Source organism: Trachypithecus francoisi, unplaced genomic scaffold (assembly GCF_009764315.1).
Source record: "Trachypithecus francoisi isolate TF-2019V2 unplaced genomic scaffold, Tfra_2.0 Lachesis_group14, whole genome shotgun sequence".
NCBI lineage: Eukaryota > Metazoa > Chordata > Mammalia > Primates > Cercopithecidae > Trachypithecus > Trachypithecus francoisi.
In genome coordinates, this window is record NW_022681459.1 from 26,388,798 (window position 1) to 26,411,494 (window position 22,697).

Sequence of the window (22,697 nt, forward strand, 5' to 3'; positions counted from 1 at the left end):
CGCCAGCTCTTAAAATTAGGGAAGTAAAAGGCATCCCATTAGTCCTTTCAGTCTTAGTCAAGGACAATTACCATGAGTCAATCTGTTTACTATATACTTAACACAAGCTCTGAGAAGAAAAGCATCATAGTTCTGAAATGGTGATAGTTCTCTAAGCCACAAATGAGAGGTAGGTTTCCCACCTATCTCAGTTGATAATATCCAAATACATCCTTCCCCATGCATCAGAGTAGAAAGAAAGTGTACCTCCTACTATGTTAAGTGGAATAGATAACTACAAGTAGGAACACTTCAGAACATTCTCTAACATTAATACCAGTCTGATGCTTCGTCTTATCTGTCACTTCAAAGATACACAGGAGAAAAGGTTAATTTTGTTTGAAACCAAACACAATTAGGGCTAATAAATAACACTGTCTAACATTGATACCAGTCTGATGCTTCACCTTACCTGCCATTTCAAAGATACACAGGAGAAAAGGGTTAATTTTGTCTGAAACTAAACACAACTAGGGCTAATAAATAACTTACAGGTGGGGTACTGTAACATATCCCTTACCCACTAAATATGTAAACCATTTGAATCAAGTCCATCTTCAGGCACAAACAAGTTAGGAGTGGCCACCTACACTGGAGTAGCATAACCTATCAAGTATTTGGTTAGAAAATAAGTGTACTATTTGTGTGATAAAGTTTCACTTTAAATGGATTATAAAATTATTTTCCCACGAAACATTTCTTACATTTGGACTAGAAGTCACTAATAAAGACATACTTAGTTGCCCCAGCAAAGAATGCTTAGGATTGCACATGGAAGCAGTAAACTAAAACAAAGAGATGCAGAATGACATTTAACTATTTTCCTATATAGGTAAGATTCGCAATTGTACTCTTTAACAAAACTCAACTCTACAATTGCAATACAGATGGGGGAAACCTACATATTAACTTAAATATTCTTTTAGCCCTGTACACTCTATTAAAGAACACACTTCTAAATCTAAGGCACACAAATTCCTCTATTTCACAGAGTAAGATTATGGAAGAGCAAGATTTTGGTTAAATCCCTTACAATGGAAACCAGGAGATCTTGGACAGAAGACAAATTATATAGCATTTTGTTAGTGCACAATTTAAAAGAAAATGCTATGACTATGCTCTGATCTTAGAGGTTTAAAACATGCACTCAAATCATTAAAAATAATTTACTAGCACTTTATAAATTCAAGTTTATAACATGAAAGTGATCACGTTTTCCTTAAAAAGAAAAAACCCAACAGCACTTGGAAAGAAAATTAGAAACCATTTCAATGAAAATGACCAGATCTGGTATAATGCATTCTACTCAAGTAGCCAGGGAAAGAAAAAAAAAGTGGTAGGTACCTTGCCTACTAATCATGGTTACACCTCCCATGATTATAGTGTCAGTATGCATGTATTTATGAAGAATCTGTAAACATATTGTGAAATTTGTTATAACTACTAAGAACAGGGGTTAGAAACTACTGCCTCTTTGACAAATTCAGAAAATAACTGCATGACACTTGCTGCCATGAAAGTAATGCTCATTGGTTTTGATAACCAGGATGTCTAGTGTTTAACATATTTCAAACTCTTGCTATATGTAGTCAAATACTGTCAAAATAGATCTGCCCCCAAAATGAAGCATATTTTGGCACCTGTGCTGAATGCTGCTACAAAGACCAGCAAGTGCAAATAAAAATAACAGTCATGATTTAGTCACATTCATAACTTTTCATAGAAAAATATAAATATATTCCCTGAATTGTAAGACAAAAAAATAATTTTAACAGCCAGCTTTCACCATAAATTCCAGTCCATTTCCTCTTAAATGAACTGGCTTTCCCTCAAGGTCATAAGGTGCAACCATTGAAATCTAACACATTTTCTAAGCTTCTATCATCATCCCCATCATGGTATCTCACAGTCCTTCTACCCTGATTTCTCGTTTTTATTTTTGAACGTCGAAGAACTCTTTTAGATTTTGCATAGTCCAAATCCTCCCAGTCATTATCATCCACACTTAACCTAGGGCGTTTGCTTTGTCTCTGACGTCTCACAGTTTTAGGTATGTTAGCTGTAAAAGTTTTACCTTTTCTAACTACTTTTGCTTTTCCTTTCATTTTCCTCCTTTTGGTTTTTGTATTATCGGTACAGTCAATATCTGATTCAGTTACAGATCCCAAATCTGATGATTTGGAACTAGTATCAGGTCTACACTTTGAATTCCCAATTGTTTCAGAGAGTTTCACATTTTCCAATTGAGGATGCGATCTTTTCCTTTTTACTTCCTTCTCTGCTGCTTCCTGTGAATCATGAATCACTTTTGTCTTACTAAAAGGAGCCTTTCCATAGGTCCTAAGTCTTCTGCCATTCCACCTGCGCAGCCCATAATTCAGTTCCACTTCAAAATTATTCTCTGCAGTAGCTTTTTGTGCCAAAGTTGACTCTGAAGAAAATGTCCTATCAGTCTCACTCCCTGGAATATGACTTTTTGAATCTTCTCCTGAAGATGCTACAGAGGAACTTTTTCTTTTAGAAGGTGCATCTATTTTGTGAATATTGGTATGCCTGTGCTTCTGTTCTGAATTCAATGTATCTTCAGAGTCTGAGTCTCCATTTAGAGCCTGACTAAGCACTTTTGTACTACCTTCGGAGTCAGGATCAGGTGGCTTGCCTTCACAGGCATACTGTTCACTTGGCACTTCATAATGTACACTTCCTTCACAATCACTCAATTTCTTCTTAGCTGTAGTACAAGCAAGATGGACAGGTTTTTTCCTTCCATTTTTGCTTCTAGTGTGCACATTTTCTAAACTGACATCTTCTACATCACTCATGAGCTTAATCTTATTGGCAGCCGTAGCTGCACATCTTCGAGTAATCCTTAGGAGACCTGTTCTGGCTTTTGATGATTTCTTAGCCACCCGTAAACTACTGTCTGAGTCACTGGAACAGACCCTTTTCCTGGACATTTTTCTGCTTTGTCCACTGTCTTGTGATGTAGAATCTAAAAGTTAAAGAGTAGATTTCTATTAATCTTTTGTAAGTAATTAAGTCTAAAGGAATTATACGTTCAATATTAAAAAGAAGTTCAGAATTCATATTAATTTGAAGGGGGTATCGCAGTGAATGGAATGGTACACACTTCTTAGTATAGTTGTATGTTGCTCAACAGCAAGGATACGTTCTGAGAAATGCATTGTTAGGCTATTTCATCTTAAGCAAACATCAGAGTGTGCTTACACAAACCTTATGGTACAGCCTACTACACACCTAGATTATATGGTATAGCCTGTTACTCCTAGGCTATAAACCTGTACGACATGCTACTGTTCTGAATGCTGCAGGCAGTTGTTACACAATGGGAAGTATGTGTGTATGTATCCAAACAGAAAAGGTAATGCACTACACTAGGACTGCACTACACTAGGACTAGAGGACAGCTATGATGCCTTCACTAAGCAACAGAAATTTTTCACCTTCATTATAATCTTATGAGACCACCACTGTTATGCAGCACATGACTGTACTTTAAAGCAGTAACTTTTTCATCATCAGCACCATTCAAATTCAACACATTCTCATCAGTAACATCCCATGATCTTGACACTATAATATTAACATGAATACAACTAAACTGTTTACCATAGCACTAGCATATGCAAACTAATCACTTAACACTTAGCCTCTCTGAAACTCCCTGTAACTCTCCAAGCTCCAATCACACAAATACTTTTCATCTTAGTTTTAGCTGTCCTCTGCTCTGTAGTATTTTTTTTTATCAATCCCCATGTACCAGGAGTACAATCTGAATTCAGCAAGTTATTTCACCACTTTGTGCTCCAGTTACTACCTGTAAAATGAAAGCTAGTACCTACTTCATAAAAGAAATGTAGACTAAACTGCTTATTAATGGAAAGCATTTAGAAAAACTTCCTAATAGAAACAGCTCAGGAACTGTCTTATTTGCTATTACTAACATCCCTTTTAAATAGTCCTACCCTTTTTGTCTACTGCTTAAGCTATCAACACCACAGATTATAAATGTGCCCCTCTCTGCTTTATTCAAGCCCAGCTCTAATATAATGTATCCCCATCATCAATACAAGAAGTGAAACCTTTAACAGACATAGTTCTTAAGGCCAAGATTGCCTGTTAGGTGAATAAAACTATACTCAATAAAAAGTTACGCATGCATATAAGAATATAAAGGATGAACAGAAAAGGCTAACACAGAATGCATGGGAGGGAAAGAAACAGCAAAGAGAAAAAAGTTTCAAGGGAAAATTTTTCAGGGGGAAAAAATATCAGTGTGTAAGAGGAGTAAAAGGATGATGAGAGTAAATCAGTGAACAAAGATACGTGTTTTGAATTACCTTTCATAAAATTGTTTGGTTTTTCTTTTTTGTCATCATCTGAATCTAAATCAGTTTCAGTTCCATGATCTGAGGAACACTGGGACACAGCAATAGGATCACAGTTCACATTTCCTGAAATTGGGTTCATTTCCATTTTATGAAATTTCCCATCTTCTCTATCTTGCTCCTCAGATTCAGAATCTTCTGAATCACTCAAAATCTTTGCTTTTTTAAAGAAACTCGCATTCTTGTGAAATGTATTGTATTTCCTACCACCAGATCTTCCTGGTTCAGAATCTGCTTCCTCTGAGATGCTCTCTGACTTAAGTTTCTGCATAGACGTTGATGGGCCAGCAGTTCTTTTACATGCATGATCTGAATCATGACTTTTAGAGTCTTCCTCAGAAGACTCTATTTTAAGAAATTTCGTTTTTGAAGGTGCTAGAGTATGGGACTTGTAACCATTAGCATGCCAATTTTTCCGGGCTACCCGCAAATCACTTTCTGACTCTGAATCTCTGTTTTCAGATTCATCAACATTACTCTGGACAGTGTGAGAATTGAACACTGGTAATGGTTGATTTTCATCTTTTAGCTCCTCTTCTTCAATTTCGGACTTTAAGCTCTGTTCATCTTCAGAATTATGTAGTAACTTTTTTCTAGCTACAGCAGAAGCATTGCGGTGAGGCAGCTTCCGACCAGAACAGACACTTTCAGAGCTAGAATTCTCTTCTACATCACTCATTAGCTTTATCTTATTGGCAGCCACAGCAGCACACTTCCGTAAGACCTTTCGGTTATTTCCAGCTCTGGCTTTTAGAATTTCACCAGTCTCCAATGAATTGTTATCAGAATCACTTAAATAGACTCTCTTTCGAGTGGCTTTTCTGCCACATCCATTTTCTAATGAAACAGGACCTACAAATAAGGTTAACAATAAGATTAAAAAGATTTTCCTTATTTCAACATTTTTAAATGACTATAATATTTTAATGATTTTCTTCACTTTTGGGGGAGGCAGGGAGGAGACAAAGTTTCGCTTTTGTTGCCCAGGCTGGAGTGCAATGGTGTGATTTTGGCTCACTGCAACCTCTGCCTCCCGGGTGCAAATCCTACCTCAGCCTCCCGAGTAGCTGGGATTACAGGCACCAGTCACCATGCCTGGCTAATTTTTTGTATTTTTACTAGAGACACGGTTTCACCATGGTGGCCAGGCTAGGCTGGTCTCAAACTCCTGACCTCAGGTGATCCGCCCACCTCGGCCTCCCAAAGTGCTGGGATTACAGGCGTTGAGCCACCACACCCAGCCTTTTCTTCACTTTTTAATGCCAAAATTCATTTCCTTCCTAAATCTAAAGAACATAAAGGACATTAACTTAATCTTATGTAGATGCATTAAATCAAGAATCTATTCAATTTATAACTTTTGGATTCTTTTGATATACATCCCACAAAAGTATAACTGAGTCTCTTACCAGTTTTTCTTTGAGCAGCTCTAGTTCTGGTTACCCTGAGATTGCTGCTTCTAGATAGCCCACTACGTGAGGAGGATTCACGAGCTCTTGAACTCTCTTTGCTTTCCTCAGAACTACTGGAAGCTGACGATGACAAAGAGGTAGCTAAAGAATCTTCCATTTCACTTTCTAGGAAAAATGAAGTGTAAATAGTTATATATTCTGCTGTCTTTACACACATAAGCAAGCAATTCATAACATTACTCTGAACATTACATAACATTACTACAAAAGCAGATTCCTAAAATGCTTAGAATGTATTTTTTAAAAACCATTCCCAAAAAAAAGCTGATGAAATTTGGAGTATTAAAAGGTACATAATCAGCATTCCAAATAGTTTTTGCTTCTATTTCTAAAAATAACAGATTAATCCTAGCGTAGATTTACAAAATATAGTTTTATGTATTTTATAAACAGACTTCCAATTAAAAATTTAATTAGCTGCAGGCCAGGCACGGTGACTCACTCCAGTAATCCTAGCATTTTGGGAGGCTGAGGTGGGTGGATCACTTGAGGCCAGGAGTTCGAGACTAGCCTGGCCAAATAGTGAAACCCCATCTCTACTAAAAATACAAAATTAGCCAGGCATGGTGGCAGGAGCCTGAAATCCCAGCTACTTGGGAGGCTGAGGCAGAAGAATCACTTGAACCCGGGAGGTGAAGGTTGCAGTGAGCCAAGATCATGCCACCGCACTCCAGCCTGGGTGACAGAAAGAGACTCTGTCTCAAAAATAAATTAATTGGCTCCGCATGTACTTCCTTCTGTGATATCAGACAGGCATTTCATATAAAAAAGACACCATCATTTCAAGTCCAGCATTTCAGAAGACATAGTTTGCATGTCTCACCATCCTTTTACCCCTTCCTAATAGGATAGTAAGGTCATTTCCGTAAGCTACACGAGAGAGAGAGAGAGTGAGACAGAAGAAAAGAAAAGTGGCTGTGATACAAAAATACCAGACACCAAATTGTGGTTCATCCTTTGAACTTGTTCTGCTGTTTGCCCACCTCAGCTACTCCTGTCAACTCTACCATCTATCACCTTGACTCGCTGTTTTCAGGCTCTTCCCCTCCCCCTGCACATCACTGCCAAACTTAATCTTCCTGAAACAATGTGACTCTCTCACTCAATAAGGAACCCATTCAGTAATCCAAACTCTTCTGCAAGGCTTGAAAGTCAATAACTGTGACTGTACTCTACCTGTTTGATCCTATTGTTTGTAACATTCCCCAAAACGCAGTCTTTTCATATGCACAAAATGCATCCTTCTTTCCTTCAGTGCATTTTCTCATAGTTGCTACTAGGCTGTAATGTGTCTGCTTATCCCTAGTGCCATTTTCGATTACTCCAGCTTACTCTGATTGGACATTCCATGCTATGAATGTATCCCTTAAAACAATGTACAGTTCTAATGTGACACACATGAACTTGCTTGTCTTTCTCCACATTTTATCACAGTCCACTTCCATTCCAAACTTTTATCTGTATATTTTTCAATGCTGCCATTACTATTTATTGAAATACTAGGTAATAGAAGACGTGCATAAATGATTCAATTATAATAGTAAATAATGCTACTGTCATATGTCGGCAAAACCACTCAGAGCAATACAGAAGTAGATACACACCACAGCCTCATTTGTACAATGTTAACAAAGGGTTAGCATCAGCTACAGTTACACTACCGGATGGCAACAACATGAACAGTTTAGAATTTACTAGGTCATCAGCTTTGAACTTACAAGATTATCAGTACTTCTTAATTTTTAAATTAAGAAGATACAAAAACTTCAAATGCTGCACACCAAGTGTGAAGAATCGATGATCACATAATTGAAAATTCAGTATAAATGTACTATTTACAAAGCACTGGCACTTATGGAACATAATCAAATTGTTCCATGTTTATTATGTTTATCTCTTCCATTGAACTATAAGTTCTTTCAGTGTCGAGGCCACTTGGGTGCTCACCAACGAAATAACAAAATATTCCACTTCTCACCAGATAACGTAGAACCATTTGTTATAGGTCTATTTCTTCTCCTTCTTTCTGATGATTCTGCTGAATCTGAAGAGTCACCAGAAGTAACACCTGAAGAAATACCAGCACTTGTCTTGTGGGTTCCAAGATAAGCTGTCCTACTTGAGGTAGACTGGGTAGGAGAACCTACCAACTCAGGAATTATTTTTGTCTGAGATTTTAACCTCTTCTGCTTGAGGTTTCTGGTCAAACATATGAACAAAGGAAACAGTATTTAACAAAATATAAAGATAACTAGTTCACAGAGAATGACTAAATAGAAGTGTATCATATTTCTTAAACTGAGTAATTTTATGATCAAAACATTAAAATATTCACTATTAACATTTTATTCTGGCACTGATTATTAGTAGTATTTCCTAACTCTAAATTTAACACACTGTTATTCAAATTTGGAGTAATGAACAAATGTTCCAAGTAGAGTTACAATTATTTGAATACCTTACGTTCTTTGGATTAAATGCTAAGAGGAACCAACATTTATGTAATATAGGCATTCATTCATACTACCAATTTAAGCCTCGATAGAACCCAACTTTCTCCTCTCTTATTTATATGTCCCTAAAGACAGAATAAGGTTAAGAGGAGAAATCAACACAACCTAAACAGGAAAAGTTAAAAAAAGGAATCCGAACAAAATGATTTTTGTCCCAAGACCAGACTACTTACATCTAACTGCACCCATCCACCATGGTTGGCCCCTAGGCCAGGAATTACGGGAAAAGAGAGTGGAAGTTTAAGGCATGTGAGAAATCTGGGTGAATGAATATTGAGATAATCCTATTTTCCTTTAAAACAATAAGAAATGGCTGAAAACGCCTGTAATCCCAGCACTTTAGGAGGCCAAGGCAGGTGGATCAATTGAAGCCAGAGTTCAAACACTAGCCTGGGCAACATAGCATGACCCCATGCCTACAAAAAATTTAAAAAGTAGCTGGGCGTAGTTGTGTACACCTACGACTATAGCTACTCAGGAGACCTGTATTAGCCCAGGAGCTTGACATTACGACGATCTATGATCACACCATGCACTCCAGCCTGGGCAACAGAGACAGACCCTGCTTCTTAAAACAAAAGCAAAACAGCCTTTTAAGTGGTATCTAAACATTGAAGCTTAAAGTTAATCACAATTCTTTAAAGAAATAATTGTCTGTATAAAAAAACGCAAGCCTTAATATCAAAAATTTTAAGTGCCATTAATCATCAAGGGAGAGAACAAAAGTAAATATAAGGCCGGGCACAGTGGCTTATGCAGGTAATCCCAGCACTTTGGAAGCCTGAGGCGGGTGGGTCATCTGAGGTCAGGAGTTCAAGACAAGCCTGGCCAACATGGTGAAACCCTGTCTCTACTGAAAATACAAAAACTCAGCTGGGCGTGGTGACGGGTGCCTGTAATCCCAGCTACTCTGGAGGCTGAGGCAGGAGAATTGCTTGAACCTGGGAGGTGGAGGTTGCAGTGAACCGAGATCGCACCACTACACTCCAGCCTGGGCAACAAGAGCAAAACTCCATCTCAAAAGAAAAAAAGAAAAAAAAATAGTGTGATCTGATACTACCACTACCTAGGAGAGAGATGGAAGGAAGCTACACTACAGCCAAGTTCCTATATGTATGTAATAAAAGTAGTAGTAATATAAAATCGATTGTTTGCAATAGATTGAGATGCATAGTGTCGTCCCTAGAGCAACCACAAAGAAATCCCATCAAAGGGATATACTGCACATTGAAAATATAAATGGAAACAAACTAAACACTGCACAACTCAATTTTTATACTGCAACAATGTAAAGTACCTATAAATGTGATATTAATCTTAACTACATAGTCAAAGAATAGAGAATGTAAATTAATATACAATTACTGAGAAAGTTAATAAATCCTTCATTTTATATTTCTTTACGAATAATCCTCAGTAATACTGAGGTACATTGTATCAAGGGTACATTTTCCCTTACACAATCAAATGCTCAAAAGACGTACATAAAGATCACCTTATTCTCTACATCAGCACTCCCCAACCTTTCTGGTATCAGGGACTGGTTTTGTGGAAGCCAGTTTTTCCACGGACTGGGACTGGGGCCAGTGAATGGGCAGAGTTCAAGATGAAACTTTTTCACCTCAGATCATCAGGCATTAGATCCTCATAAGGAGCACACAACCTGGATCCCTCACATGCACAGTTACAACAGGGTTCCTGCTCCTCTGAAAATCTAATGCCCCCGCAGATCTGACAGCAGACAGAGCTCAGGTGGTAATGCTTGTTTGCCAGCCAATCACATCCTACTATGTGGCCCAGTCTACACAGGGAGTGGGTGTTGGGGACCCTGGCTCTACATTAAAAAGCCAATTCTTATGCAAAATACAAATGATACTTTAAATAAACCTTAAGATTTGAAAAAATCTATAATTTTACATATTTATAGAATTATAAACCAATACAACAGCTCTATATTCACAGAAATGCTTTCAAGTTTTAAAACTCATGACTAGTCTTTTCAGAATGCACAGTAAAGATTAAATAACACAATCTTAAATTTTTTAAAAAATGCATACAGACTGGGCGCAGTGGCTCACGCCTGTAATCCCAACACATTGGGAGGCCGAAGTGGGAGGATCTTGGTCCCAAGAGTTCAAGACCAGCATGGGCACCATAGCGAGACCCCATCTCTACAAAAAATAATTTTTAAAAATTAGCCAGGCTTGGTGACACACCCTTGTGGTCCCAACTACTCAGGAGGCTGAGGTGAGAGGAACTGCTTGAGACCAGAAAGTTGCAGCTGCAGTGGTCATAATCCTATCACTCGACTCCAGCCTGGGCAACATGGTTAAAACCTATCTCAAAAAATAAATAGGGCCAAGGACGGTGGCTCATGCCTGCAATCCTAACACTTTGGGAGGCCGAGGCAGGCGGACTGCCTGAGCTCAGGAGTTCGAGACCAGCCTGGGCAACAAAGTGAAATCCTGTCTCTACTAAAATACAAAAAATTAGGCATGGCAGCGTGCGCCTGTAGTCCCAGCTACGCAGGAGGCTGAGGCAGGAGAACTGCTTGAACTCGGGAGGCGGAGGTTGCAGTGAGCCAAGATTGCGCCACTGCACTCCAGCCTAGGCAACAGAGAGAGACTCTGTCTCCAAAAATAAATAAAAACTAAAAAAAAAAAAAAAAAGCTGGGTGTGGTGGCTCACATCTGTAATCCCAACATTTTGGGTGCCCAAGGTGGGTGGATCACCTGCGGTCAGGAGTTGGAGACCAGCCTGGCCAACATGGTGAAACCTTGTATCTTCTAAAAATAAAAAAAATTAGGCGTGGTGGTGCACGCCTGTAGTCCCAGCTACTTGGGAGGCTAAGGCAGGAAAATCACTTGAACCTGGGAGGCAGAGGTTGTGGTAAGCCGAGATCATGCCACTGCACTCCAGCCTGGGTGACAGAGTGAGACTCTGTCTCCAAAATTAAATAAATAAAGCAAGCTTGCCATAACCAATTTACCTGATGCTTTTGTTAGGCTGACTGTCACCTTTACAATTTTGCCGTTGTTTGAACCTCTGGCTTCTTCGAAGTTTTTCATTGAATTTTTGACCAATTTTAAAATCTGAAGAGATTTTCTTCATTTTTTCTTCAAATAAGGCAGATAATCTCAAGGTCATACTATAAATCTGCAAGGATATAAAAACAAAGTAGAATTACAAAATAGCCTTAAAAGTATTTGAGAAATCATTGTAATCATTGAGATCACTTGCAATATATTATATCACTGCTTATAGGTAATTAATGGCTGCCACCCATTTTTTTTTCTATTTCCAACCCCCTTCCCTTAGTGACATCTGGAAATAACAAGAAGTATCAAATACATACCTCTCAGATGAAAAGAAAGTAGTTTGAAGTCAAGCATCTACATTCAGGACTTGTGTCTATATGTCAGTGAATCTCAACTGTTTTTGCCTATTCTAACATCTGTATGTACAAACCCAAAAATATACCCTTCTCCCAAAGTTAGATGGGAAGTTGATTGGTTTTAGGGCTGCTATTTAGGCTACAGAAGCACTGTGTCTCTTTGGGGCAAGGGAACAAAAGCACTTTTATATACCAGTCTCTATCTGCAATCTGTTTTTAATGCCACCTAACTCTAAAATGAAACAAAACTTGCATCCAGTAGTAGAAAGTATAACACAGAACGTTAATGCATATGAAAGATTTGTTTTAACAATGTTTATAATTAAATAACATCAAATCTTAAATACTTTTGGATACAGCTATGTATGTACAGAAGTACTCTTATACTCCACAACCTTTCCTGAAAATAATTGCAGAAGTCTGATGCTCAAAAGTTAAATATACGTCTTATGCATGGCAGTGGTGGTGAAGACACTCCAATGCTAGAAAACTTTTTTTAAAAGTATGTGAGATATACAAATTTCTTACATGCTTCTCATATACATATATATATATATATACTCACAAATGAATGTGAAATTTGTTATACTTAATCTGAAATAATCTTTGATAGTTATTTTCAATATTTCATATATATAACTTTTATTCTGCCAGGCACAGTGGCTCACGCCTGTAATCCCAGTACTTTGGGAGGCCGAGGCAGGCAGATCACTTGAGGTCAAGAGTTCAAAACTAGTCTGGCCAACAACGTGAAACCCCATCTCTGCTAAAAATACAATAATTAGCTGGGCATGGTGGTACACACCTGTAGTCCCAGCTACCCGGGAGGCTAAAGCAGGTGAATTGCTTGAAACCAGGAGGTGGCGGTTGCAGTGAGCCAAGATCTCGCCACTGCTCTCCAGCCTGGGCAACAGAGTGAGACAGTCTCAAAAAAAAAAAAAAAAAAAGAAGAAGAAGAAAAACACACACAAAAACAAAACTTCAAAAGTAACAAGCGTTGGCAAGGATGTGAACAAACTGGCCTTTATACATTGCTAGTGGGAATGTAAAATGGTGCAGCCAATATGGAAAACAGTGTAGTGGTTCCTGGAAAAGGTAAACATGAATCATCCAGTGACCCAGCAATTCTACTCTTAGGTCTATACCCAAGGGAATTGAGCAAGGTTTCTGACAGATACGCATATTCCAGAATTTGCTGCAGCATTACTCATAATGGTCAAGAAGTAGAAACGGCCCAGCTAGCCATCAGTAGATGAATGAATAAGATATGGTATAACTACACACTTTAATACTATTCAGCCATAAAATGGAATAAAGTTCTGATACATGCTACAACATGCATAAGCCTTTAAGGCATTACACTAGTGAAATAAATAAGCTGTACACAAAAGGACAAATATGGGAAGATTTCAATTTTTATATGGAATTATCTAGGACAGGCAAATTCAGACACAGAAGTTAGAAGTTTCCAAGGACTGGGGGTAAGGGGAAATTATTGCTTGACGGTTACAGAGCTTCTGTCTGCAATGATGAGAAAGTTTTAGAAAGATTATAAATATAAATGATGTCACTGAATTGTACTCATAAAAATGGCTAAAATGGCAAATGTTATATATAGTTAACCATAGTTTTGAACAACTGACAATGTACTATATCAAAAACCACTGAACTAAAAGCTTTCGGTGGTGAATCGTATGGTGTGCATCCTCAAACATGTATTTGAGGGGTACAGGGAAGACTTGAATGAAATTTATTTTGTCTCTGAAAAAATACAGTCTTACAAATGGTGATTTTGACAAAAACCCAAGCTTGGAAAAATGTTAGCATTGAATGTTAAACTGATCCAGCAAGCAGTATGGATCCTGAATCCAACAAAGAGTTCTCAAATTGAGACTAGAGGCAGTAATGCAGTAGGAGTCTAATATTAAGTAATGACAGGGAAATGCAGTTAAAGCAAAACAGTTAATGTCACTGATTGCAGACACCAAAAAATGTTGTAAGATCAAACAAGTGTTTTACTTTAAATATGACTTTTTACAATTACTCAACACACAAACTACATGGAGTCTTGCTCTGCTGCCCAGGCTAGAGTGCAGTGGCATGATCTCGGCTCACCGCAACCTATGCCTCCCACGTTCAAGCGGCTCTCATGCCTCAGTTCAAGCGGTTCTCATGCCTAATGCCTGTAGTTGGGATTACAGACAAGTGCCAGCACACCCAGCTAATTTTTTTATCTACAGTAGAGAAGAGGGCTCACCATGTTGACCAGGCTAGTCTCAAACTCCTGACCTCAAGTGATCTGCCTACCTTGGCCTCCCAAAGTCCTGGGATTACAGGCCTCATCAAGTTTTGAAAAGTTACCCAATGTGTAACATGTTAACAAAACTTTAGTAACGTTCTACTGAAACTGTGTGCCCCAAAGAGTTAAAGAAACCAGTAACTAACAAAAATTCTTAAGTTTACAAAATGCCCAAAAAAAAAAAATCCAACCTACTAAAACACTGAAACTCCCTCTGCTTACGAAATAAGAACTGGCTGAAACTGGTTAAAACCAGCATGGCCAAGTGGAGTCTGCAAAGATGAGCCTGCTGACATCAGAGCCTGAATTTCTAGCATGTTTCACACTAACTTCCCCTAAATTTGCACACGCAACCCATCAAATAACATAAATAACCACACATGCCCAAAGACTTTCCGGACCTCTCCTTTCCTTCCACTAATCACCTACTAATCTCAGAATCCATACCCTGACCCTTTTCTTTAAAAAAAAAAAAATACTGCTTTAAAGCCAGCACAGGAGTCAGATTTGAAATTCACTCCTGTCTCCTTGGGAGGCAACTTTCAATATAAAGCTTATTCTTAAAAACCCAGTGTCACCACTTCACTTGAGTAGGCTAGAAGAAAAAAAAGAAGAAAAAGAAAAACCCTGTGTCATAATATTAGCTTCTAACACATCAAGCAAAGAGCCTCCATTGGCTCTATAACATTATTTGTGGTCTTAATCAGAGAGCTCATGTGTTGCTTCTTCATATCCAAATGTTCTTATGCTGTCAGTAGTCTCACGATCAGATTTTCCTTTTTACTTTTAATATTCTTACAGTCTTGATCTATGTTTCTAATCCACTTAAGATCCCTAAACATACAAAACACAGAGGCTCTTACTCTGTGTATCAAATTTGTTCACTTTCTATTGATACCTACTCCCATTAATCCCCACTTGCTTATAAAACTTAAGGAGATTATGATAAACATCAACTGATGAAAGGCAAAAACTAAAGAGATTTGGGCCGTAGCAGAAGCTCTTTTCTTTTTAATAGTCTCACTTTATTCATTTATCTTTAATGTTCTAACCTCTACTACACAGTGAAAATTACAGTGGAAAAAACTACTATTACACTGGAAAATTATCTACACAGATCAGGCAGTTTTTTTCAATAAACCACTTAAAAAATTACCTTTGATCTTTTGTTTGGTGTATATGCTTTTGCATTGCTAAATATCAACCGGATGTCTTTGCAAAACTCCAAAGGGCTGTCATAATTTCCCGCATCCAGAGTTTCCCTTACTGTTCCAAAATCCATTGGGGTATCTATAATATCTCTGTAGTCCTAGGTTTTAAAAACAATGATTAATTCATAGATCATTTTTTGCTTTTAGAAATGTAAATGCCATCAGATCTCTAAAAAATTTGAAATGATGGAAGAGAGGAAAAGGTTAGAGGACTCTTAAAATTCATTACTGATGTTTAAAAAGAGGTATAAAAACAAAGACAAGATAGAAATATACCAAAATGTTAATGTCTATTTATTGTTAGTGACACATGGGATGGTTTTATTTCCTGCTGTATATACTCCAAGCGTCCTACAGTCACTCTGTGCTGTTATAATCCAACTTGTTTTTATAAAGTCATTTTTCAATTTCCCTTTTTAAAGAGTGCAAACAGACACTTTTATCCAATTCATAGTTTTCCTAGTGCTGGGCCTACTTAGAAATCTAAGTAGCTCCATCCCATTTTATGTAATACTGGTTTCCTAAGTCTGAATTCTTAAATGAGTTACAAGGGTGTCTATAAATTGAAGAAAACTACGTAAAACACTACTCCTACCACTAACTTAGTGATAAGAGCAAAAAAGTTAATATAAAGCCTAGGTATCTTTCTCTTTAAAGTTTAATAACTCTACCCCAGTTTCCTCACTGCAAAGCAAGAAAAGCCCCAAACATTTAAATAATGGAAACTTACTGGATATTCAACCAAATCAACAGGTTGTCTAAATGGTTCAGAATCTTCACACTGAAAAATTAAGTTCACTAGTTCCTTACACTGTTTCTTCCAGTTGCTTTCAACATAGTTGGTAGCTCTGATGCTTTTTTTCCCATCATGGACCTAAAAATACATTCACAGTCTTAAGAAAAATCACACTATTGGTGTAAGACTGGCAAAAATGTAACTGATCTACTGTCTTCTATAAAAACACAATAATGTCATATATGTTGCTCTCAACACACTCTTCCAGAAATGCAATTTTTAAACTATGCATATAACACATTTTGATATAACTTAACCAATTTCAGAAATATTACAGAGTTAGCTATGAAAAGCATACTCTAACGAGAGCACTTTATCTAGTGAAAGGCTATTCCATGACCTCTCACCTCCCAGGTTTATAATACTTGTTTTCCCAGAATATGAAGCATACCTGATAATGTGACAGGCAGAATAAATGGCCCCACCAAAGATGTTCACATCATAATCCTCACAACCTATGACTATGTTACCTTACATGAGAAAAGGTATTTTGCATTAAGGGTATAGACCTTGAGATGAAAGATTATCTTGAATTGATTGCTTGGACCCAGTGTAGTCACAAAAGTTATTATAAGAGGGAGGCAGAAAGGTCAGAGTCAGAGACAGACTGAAAAATGCTATGTTGTAGGCTTGAAGATGGAACAAGGGGACTTGAAGCGAAGGTGAGGACACCCACTAGAAGCTGGAAAATGCAAATAACTCTCCCCAAGAGCTTCTAGCCACACCAAGACCATGATTCTGACCTAGAGACCCATGAAAACTTCTAATGTACAGAACTATCAGGTAATACGTTTTTATTATTTAAGCAACTAAATTTGTCATTTGCTGCAGCAGACATAGCAAATAAATACAAAAACTAAACACTTGGGTGTTGCAGGAAGTCAGGGACCCCAAACGGAGGGACCGGCTGAAGCCATGGCAGAAGAACATAAATTGTGAAGATTTCACAGACATTTATTAGTTCCCCAAATTAATACTTTTATAATTTCTTATGCCTGTCTTCACTGCTATCTCTGAACAGAAATTGTGAAGACTTATCACTTCCCCAGTCAGTACCCTTGTGATTTCCTATGCCTGTCTTTAATCTCTTAATCCCATCATCTTCGTAAGCTGAGGAGGATGTATGTCACCTCAGGACCCTGTGATGATTGCGTTAACTGCACAAATTGTTTGTAGAGCATGTGTGCTTGAACAATATGAAATCTGGGCACCTTGAAAAAAGAACAGGTTATCAGCAATGTTCAGAGAACAAGAGAGATAACCTTAAACTCTGACTGCCAGTGAGCCTGGCAGAACAGAGCCATATTTCTCTTCTTTCAAAAGCAAATAGGAGAAATATTGCTGCATTCTTTTTCTCAGCAAGGAACATCCCTGAGAAAGAGAATGGCCCCTGAGGGTAGGCCTCTGAAATGGCCACTTTAGGGGTGGCTGTCTTTTACAGTCGAAGCCGAAGGGATGAAATAAGCCCCGGTCTCCTGTAGTGCTCCCAGGCTTATTAGGAAGAGGAAATTCCCGCCTAATAAATTTTGGTCAGACAGGTTGTCTGCTCTCAAACCCTGTCTCCTGATAAGATGTTATCAATGAAAATGCGTGCCCAAAACTTCATTAGCAATTTTAATTTCGCCCCATCCTGTGGTCCTGTGATCTCGCCCTGCCTCCACTTGCTTTGTGATATTTTATTACCCTGTGAAGCATGTGATCTCTGTGATCCACACCCTATTCGTACACTCCCTCCCCCTTTGAAAATCGCTAATAAAAACTTGCTGGTTTTACGGCTCAGGGAGCATCACGGAACCTGCCAACATATGATGTCTCCCCCGGACACCCAGCTTTAAAATTTCTCTCTCGTACTCTTTTCCTTTATTTCTCAGACCAGTCGACACTTAGGGAAATAGGAGAGAACCCATGTTGAATATCGGGGGTGGGGTTCCCCCCGATACTTGGGAGTCTAGAAATAAAAATTATATGAAAATAAGTAATCATATTAGACTATTTCAGGTCTAACTTTTCAGTGTTCTGGAAGGCAAGCACATAGTATATATTAGTATTTCATAAAAAGCTTAAATTTAAGGAGCATTTGGAGGAAACTTAAAATGATCTTAAAATGTTAAGCATTTTCATATTAATAATCTTTCATTTTAATTACTCTATTATATTTGAACTTCAAAGCCTGCTGATGATACCCCATTATGATTACCCAATTTTATAAACTTTGTTCCATAGACCCTTCTCCTTACCCCTGAACCTCATCATCCCAACATATCTCCATTTATAAAAAAAGTTCAGTCACCAAATCCTAGCTAGTTTTCCCTAAAAAGGTCTCATAATTTTCCTTTCCTCTCCATTCCATGCAAATATCCTTGACTAGCTACCCATCCTTCACCCTACATTCTTACAATGAACTCCTAATTCATCTCCTTTAATACACATCTTCTTATCCTTCAAATTGTATTATCTATTTTGGCTGTTCAATTGATTCTCTACTTTAAATGAAATCCTTGGATTTCAATATCACCATAATCTACCCCAATCATAATAGCCAGACACAGCCACTTTGGTCACTTCAACATCCAACCTGTACACCAGTCGGGTGTAGTGCCCTTAACAGTCTAGGGACATGCCATGCCATATTTCTCTACTTTTTTTGTCTTTCCTGTGGTATCCTCTATTTTCTGAATGGCCTCTTCTTACTCCACCTCACTCTGATAATACAGTACAAATTCCAACTCTCCCACTAAACCTTTCTAGTAATTTCTCCCATTTTGCTAATAAAATACTCAGTATCTACATTGATATAACTTTTCAAAGACAAAAAGTAAGATCCTGAATTGATTTTAAAACAAAGAAAAAGCAAACTACAAAAGTCAACCATGCAGAGTAACTTACTCTCCTTCTTCCAGAAGATGTTTTAGGAAGATCACTATCATCCTAGGAATAAAATCAGAGCACCTTAAGTATTTAGAGCCTCATTAGAAAATAATAACCTTAATTATTAAGGTTAATTATTAAGATTAAGAAAATATAATCTTAATAAATAACATATCAAAGACATTTGGTATTACCACAGTTAAAACATGTTATTAACAAAATCTCCAAAGAAAGACTACCAGATGATCTTTGTGGCATCCAGGCTTGAAAAAAAAAAAACAAAAAACAAAAACAAAACAAAAAAAAAAAAGTCATTCCTAATAATCCTTTTTCATTCCCTAAGAGCATGAACTAATTCTAAAATTCGAAATTACAGTTATAAAAGACGCTTCATGCATTTCCTAAACAGAAAACTTGTTTTACCTCTATCCACAAATCCCCAGAAACATACAGATTCCTATAGTTTCTGGATTTTGTGTTCTATAGTACAAGCATGCGCTACCACCCCCAGCTAACTTTTTTATTTATTATAGAGACACGGTCTCAAACTTCTGGCTCAAGCGATCTTCCCATCTCAGCCTGCTAAAGCACTGGAATTACAGGTGTGAGCCACTGTGCCCAGTCTCCAAGGTACTTTATATAATACACCTTTCACTAGCTAAAATATAGTAAGAGAATATATTCCACACCTAAAATTGTTCACTTATATTTTGATATTAGCTAAAACAAATTACCTCATAAATCATCTAGAAAACTCAAAAATATATTTTTATCAAATGCCCTATTTATTCGTTGGACTACTGCAAGAGTTGATACTAGAAAGCCAACATTTTCTTCTTCACTTTTTAAAAATGCCATTTGAAATTAACAAAAACCATTATAAAATCAACAAACTTCATACCAAATCCTCAGCATTTTGCTCATCATTTTCAGATGTGTTAGAAAGTTCTGAGATATTTGTACAGTGTTGATTCCTAAAAAACAAATTTTCACTTTAATAGTATGCAGATGTAGTGACTTGTTGGCAAGGATTCAAACTATACATTACAAACAGTTCGCCAACCTATACATGCCTAATTTCAAACAGAGGAATATCAGGTTTTTCCCCAACCCTTTGTGAACATAACTAGTCATCTTAAATCCTAATTTAGAATCTTGAAGATTTTTCTTGTTTTCCGTTAAGTATGTATCCAGATTAAGCAGGTAATCCAGAAATAATATATGTATGGCCTCAACTGGATGAATATATGGATGAGTTTTTCTAAGTATCATCACTAGCAGTATTCACACAATAAGTGCCAGGAAAACAGTTGATTTAAGGTAAAAAAAAAAAAAATATATATATATATATATATATATGAAAAAGGAATTGAAATTAAAGCAAATAGTATCTTACTGTACACACAGGAGAAAAAGAATGCTAAAATACGGATATCTAAGCATAAAGGAAACAAAAATGGGTATATAATTTTCCTGAAGCAAGAAAAAGATGATGATTCTAGGGAGGAGGTAACTTAAGTATGAGTCCCCCAAGACTAAGGACAGAATCAACCCAAGAAAGCTGACAGGAATCAGTTGCTCCCCAGTTTTCAGCTAGATGCTGAAAACGATGGCACTGTTTCTAAATTAAGAATGCTCACTAGAATAGAGCAGATTAGAACCTGGGTCTCAATTTCCAAGTCAGTTTATAACTCTTTGATTCCTAATTGACTTCTGAATGTAAGAAAATCTATAGAATATTCACATGTATACAAACATTTTCACAGGACATAATTTGAAACATTAAAATTCAACATAATCATGAGAAAATAACCAAACAAACTCCAATTAAGTATACTCTATAAAATAAGTAACATTTTTAAAAATGATGAAGTGATAAAGACAGAGGAAAAAATTGAAGGAGACTAAGAAAACAAAACGCTACATTTGATGGGGATTCTGGATTAGATCTGAAACATGAAAGGGTGTAAAAACTAGTGAAATCCAAATTCTACACTTTTTGTCAATAGCATGGTACCAAGACTTTTTTTTTTTTTTTTTAACATTTCATAAGTATACCGCAGTTATGTAAAAAGTTAACCTAAGAGGAGACTAGATGAAAGGCAAATGGCAACTTTCTGGAGTATAAAATTATTTCAGAATTTTTAAAAGTTGAAAAACTGAATTATTCAGTTTCTCAGACTTTTACTGAAATTATGTATGTAAAGAAATGTCATCTAAAGTAAAGCATTAAAAGAGTCTAGTTCTGAGTAAAAAATAAAACTAGATTTGTTTCTTTTTTTTTCCTTTTTTTCTCTGGAGACAGAGTTTCACTTGTCACTCACGCTACAGTGCAATGGCACGATCTGGGCTCACTGTAACCACCACCTCCTGGATTCAAGCAATTCTGCCTCAGCCACCTGCCACCACGCCCGGCTAATTTTTGTATTTTTTTAGTAGAGACAGAGGTTTCACCATGTTGGCTAGACTGGTCTCAAACACCTGACCTCAAGTGATCTGACCACCTGGGCCTCCCAAAGTGCTGGGATTAACAGGCATGAGCCACCACGCCCGGTAAAACTAGATGATTGTTAATAGCACAATATGTAGTCACTTTTACACAATATCTATGAGATTACTTACTTGATAAATTTTAAAAGTTGGTCAGTTATTTTCTTAGCTGATCTTGCAATTACACTCTCAGGTTCGTTAAATGTTCTGGCATTATGTTCTATATATCTGACTTCCCAAACTAACGCAGACAGCCTCCTTCAAAATAAAGTAGACAATTTATGGCTTAATGAGAAGATAGAAACCAAGTGAAAAAATGCAGCATGTGAATTAAACAACTGTGAAATAATAATGAAACCATAAGTGCAAAGTTATAATGAATAACCTTCTAATGCTCTCAACTTGATCATAGTCATAGGCAATTACACTGGACACCGAAGCAATTATGCTGAACTGAAGAGGACAAACATCTTAACAAATTACTTATCACATACAGAAAACCAACAAAACTACATTCCCTTTTCACACTGCGTATAGGTACCTTTTAAAATTGTTGAATCTCAATAAAGAAAATACATTAAATATCATCAACCCTAAAAGCTGGCACAGCAAGGTGACGCATGCCTATAATCCCAACACTTTGGGAGGCCAGGGCAGGAGGACAGCATGAGCCCAGGGGTTCAAGATCAGCCTGGACAACATGGCAAAACCCCATCTTTACCAAAAATAAAAATGAAAAAATCAGCCAGGTGTACTGGTGCGCACCTGTAGTCCCAGCTATTCAAGAGGCTGAGATGGGAGGATCGCTTGAGCCTGGCAGGTCGAGGATCCAGTGAGCTATCATCATACCACTGTACTCCAGCCTGGGTGACAGAGCAAGACTCTATCTTAAAAATAAAAACACAAACAAAAACTAAGAGCTTTAGTCTCACTGTAAACGATCTAGTGGTTTCTGAGTGGAATGCACATTCCAGTGTTAAATTACAGAGATAAATTACATCAATAATGCGGACTCAAGGTGACTTTTTATAATTTGTTAAACTAGTTGAATTATAATGTAAGTTAAAATGCAATCAACTGCTGTAAAAATCATTAAGAATAGGAAATTTTATACTTACCAGTGTTCTAGAAGCCAAAGAAAAAAAGTCAGTGCCTCTAGGAAATTAATCTTCCAAAGGCGAAAGAGACCAAGTATTAACTATATAA

General features: G+C 37.2%; 1 protein-coding gene across 2 annotated transcripts in view; it reads right to left on the minus strand.

Annotated features, from left to right (window-relative positions):
- Window positions 1-22,697, minus strand: part of BRWD1 (bromodomain and WD repeat domain containing 1) — a 132,920-nt gene that overhangs the window by 9,160 nt on the left and 101,063 nt on the right. For both annotated transcript variants that reach the window (XM_033232486.1, XM_033232488.1), the window contains 10 exons: window positions 21,624-21,749; window positions 19,903-19,975; window positions 19,020-19,061; window positions 16,068-16,211; window positions 15,283-15,435; window positions 11,423-11,589; window positions 7,899-8,119; window positions 5,858-6,025; window positions 4,401-5,300; window positions 2,114-3,031 (listed from right to left, as the gene is read on the minus strand). In XM_033232486.1, coding sequence (XP_033088377.1) covers window positions 2,114-3,031; window positions 4,401-5,300; window positions 5,858-6,025; window positions 7,899-8,119; window positions 11,423-11,589; window positions 15,283-15,435; window positions 16,068-16,211; window positions 19,020-19,061; window positions 19,903-19,975; window positions 21,624-21,749 — 2,912 coding nt within the window. The remainder of the gene's footprint in view (window positions 1-2,113; window positions 3,032-4,400; window positions 5,301-5,857; window positions 6,026-7,898; window positions 8,120-11,422; window positions 11,590-15,282; window positions 15,436-16,067; window positions 16,212-19,019; window positions 19,062-19,902; window positions 19,976-21,623; window positions 21,750-22,697) is intronic.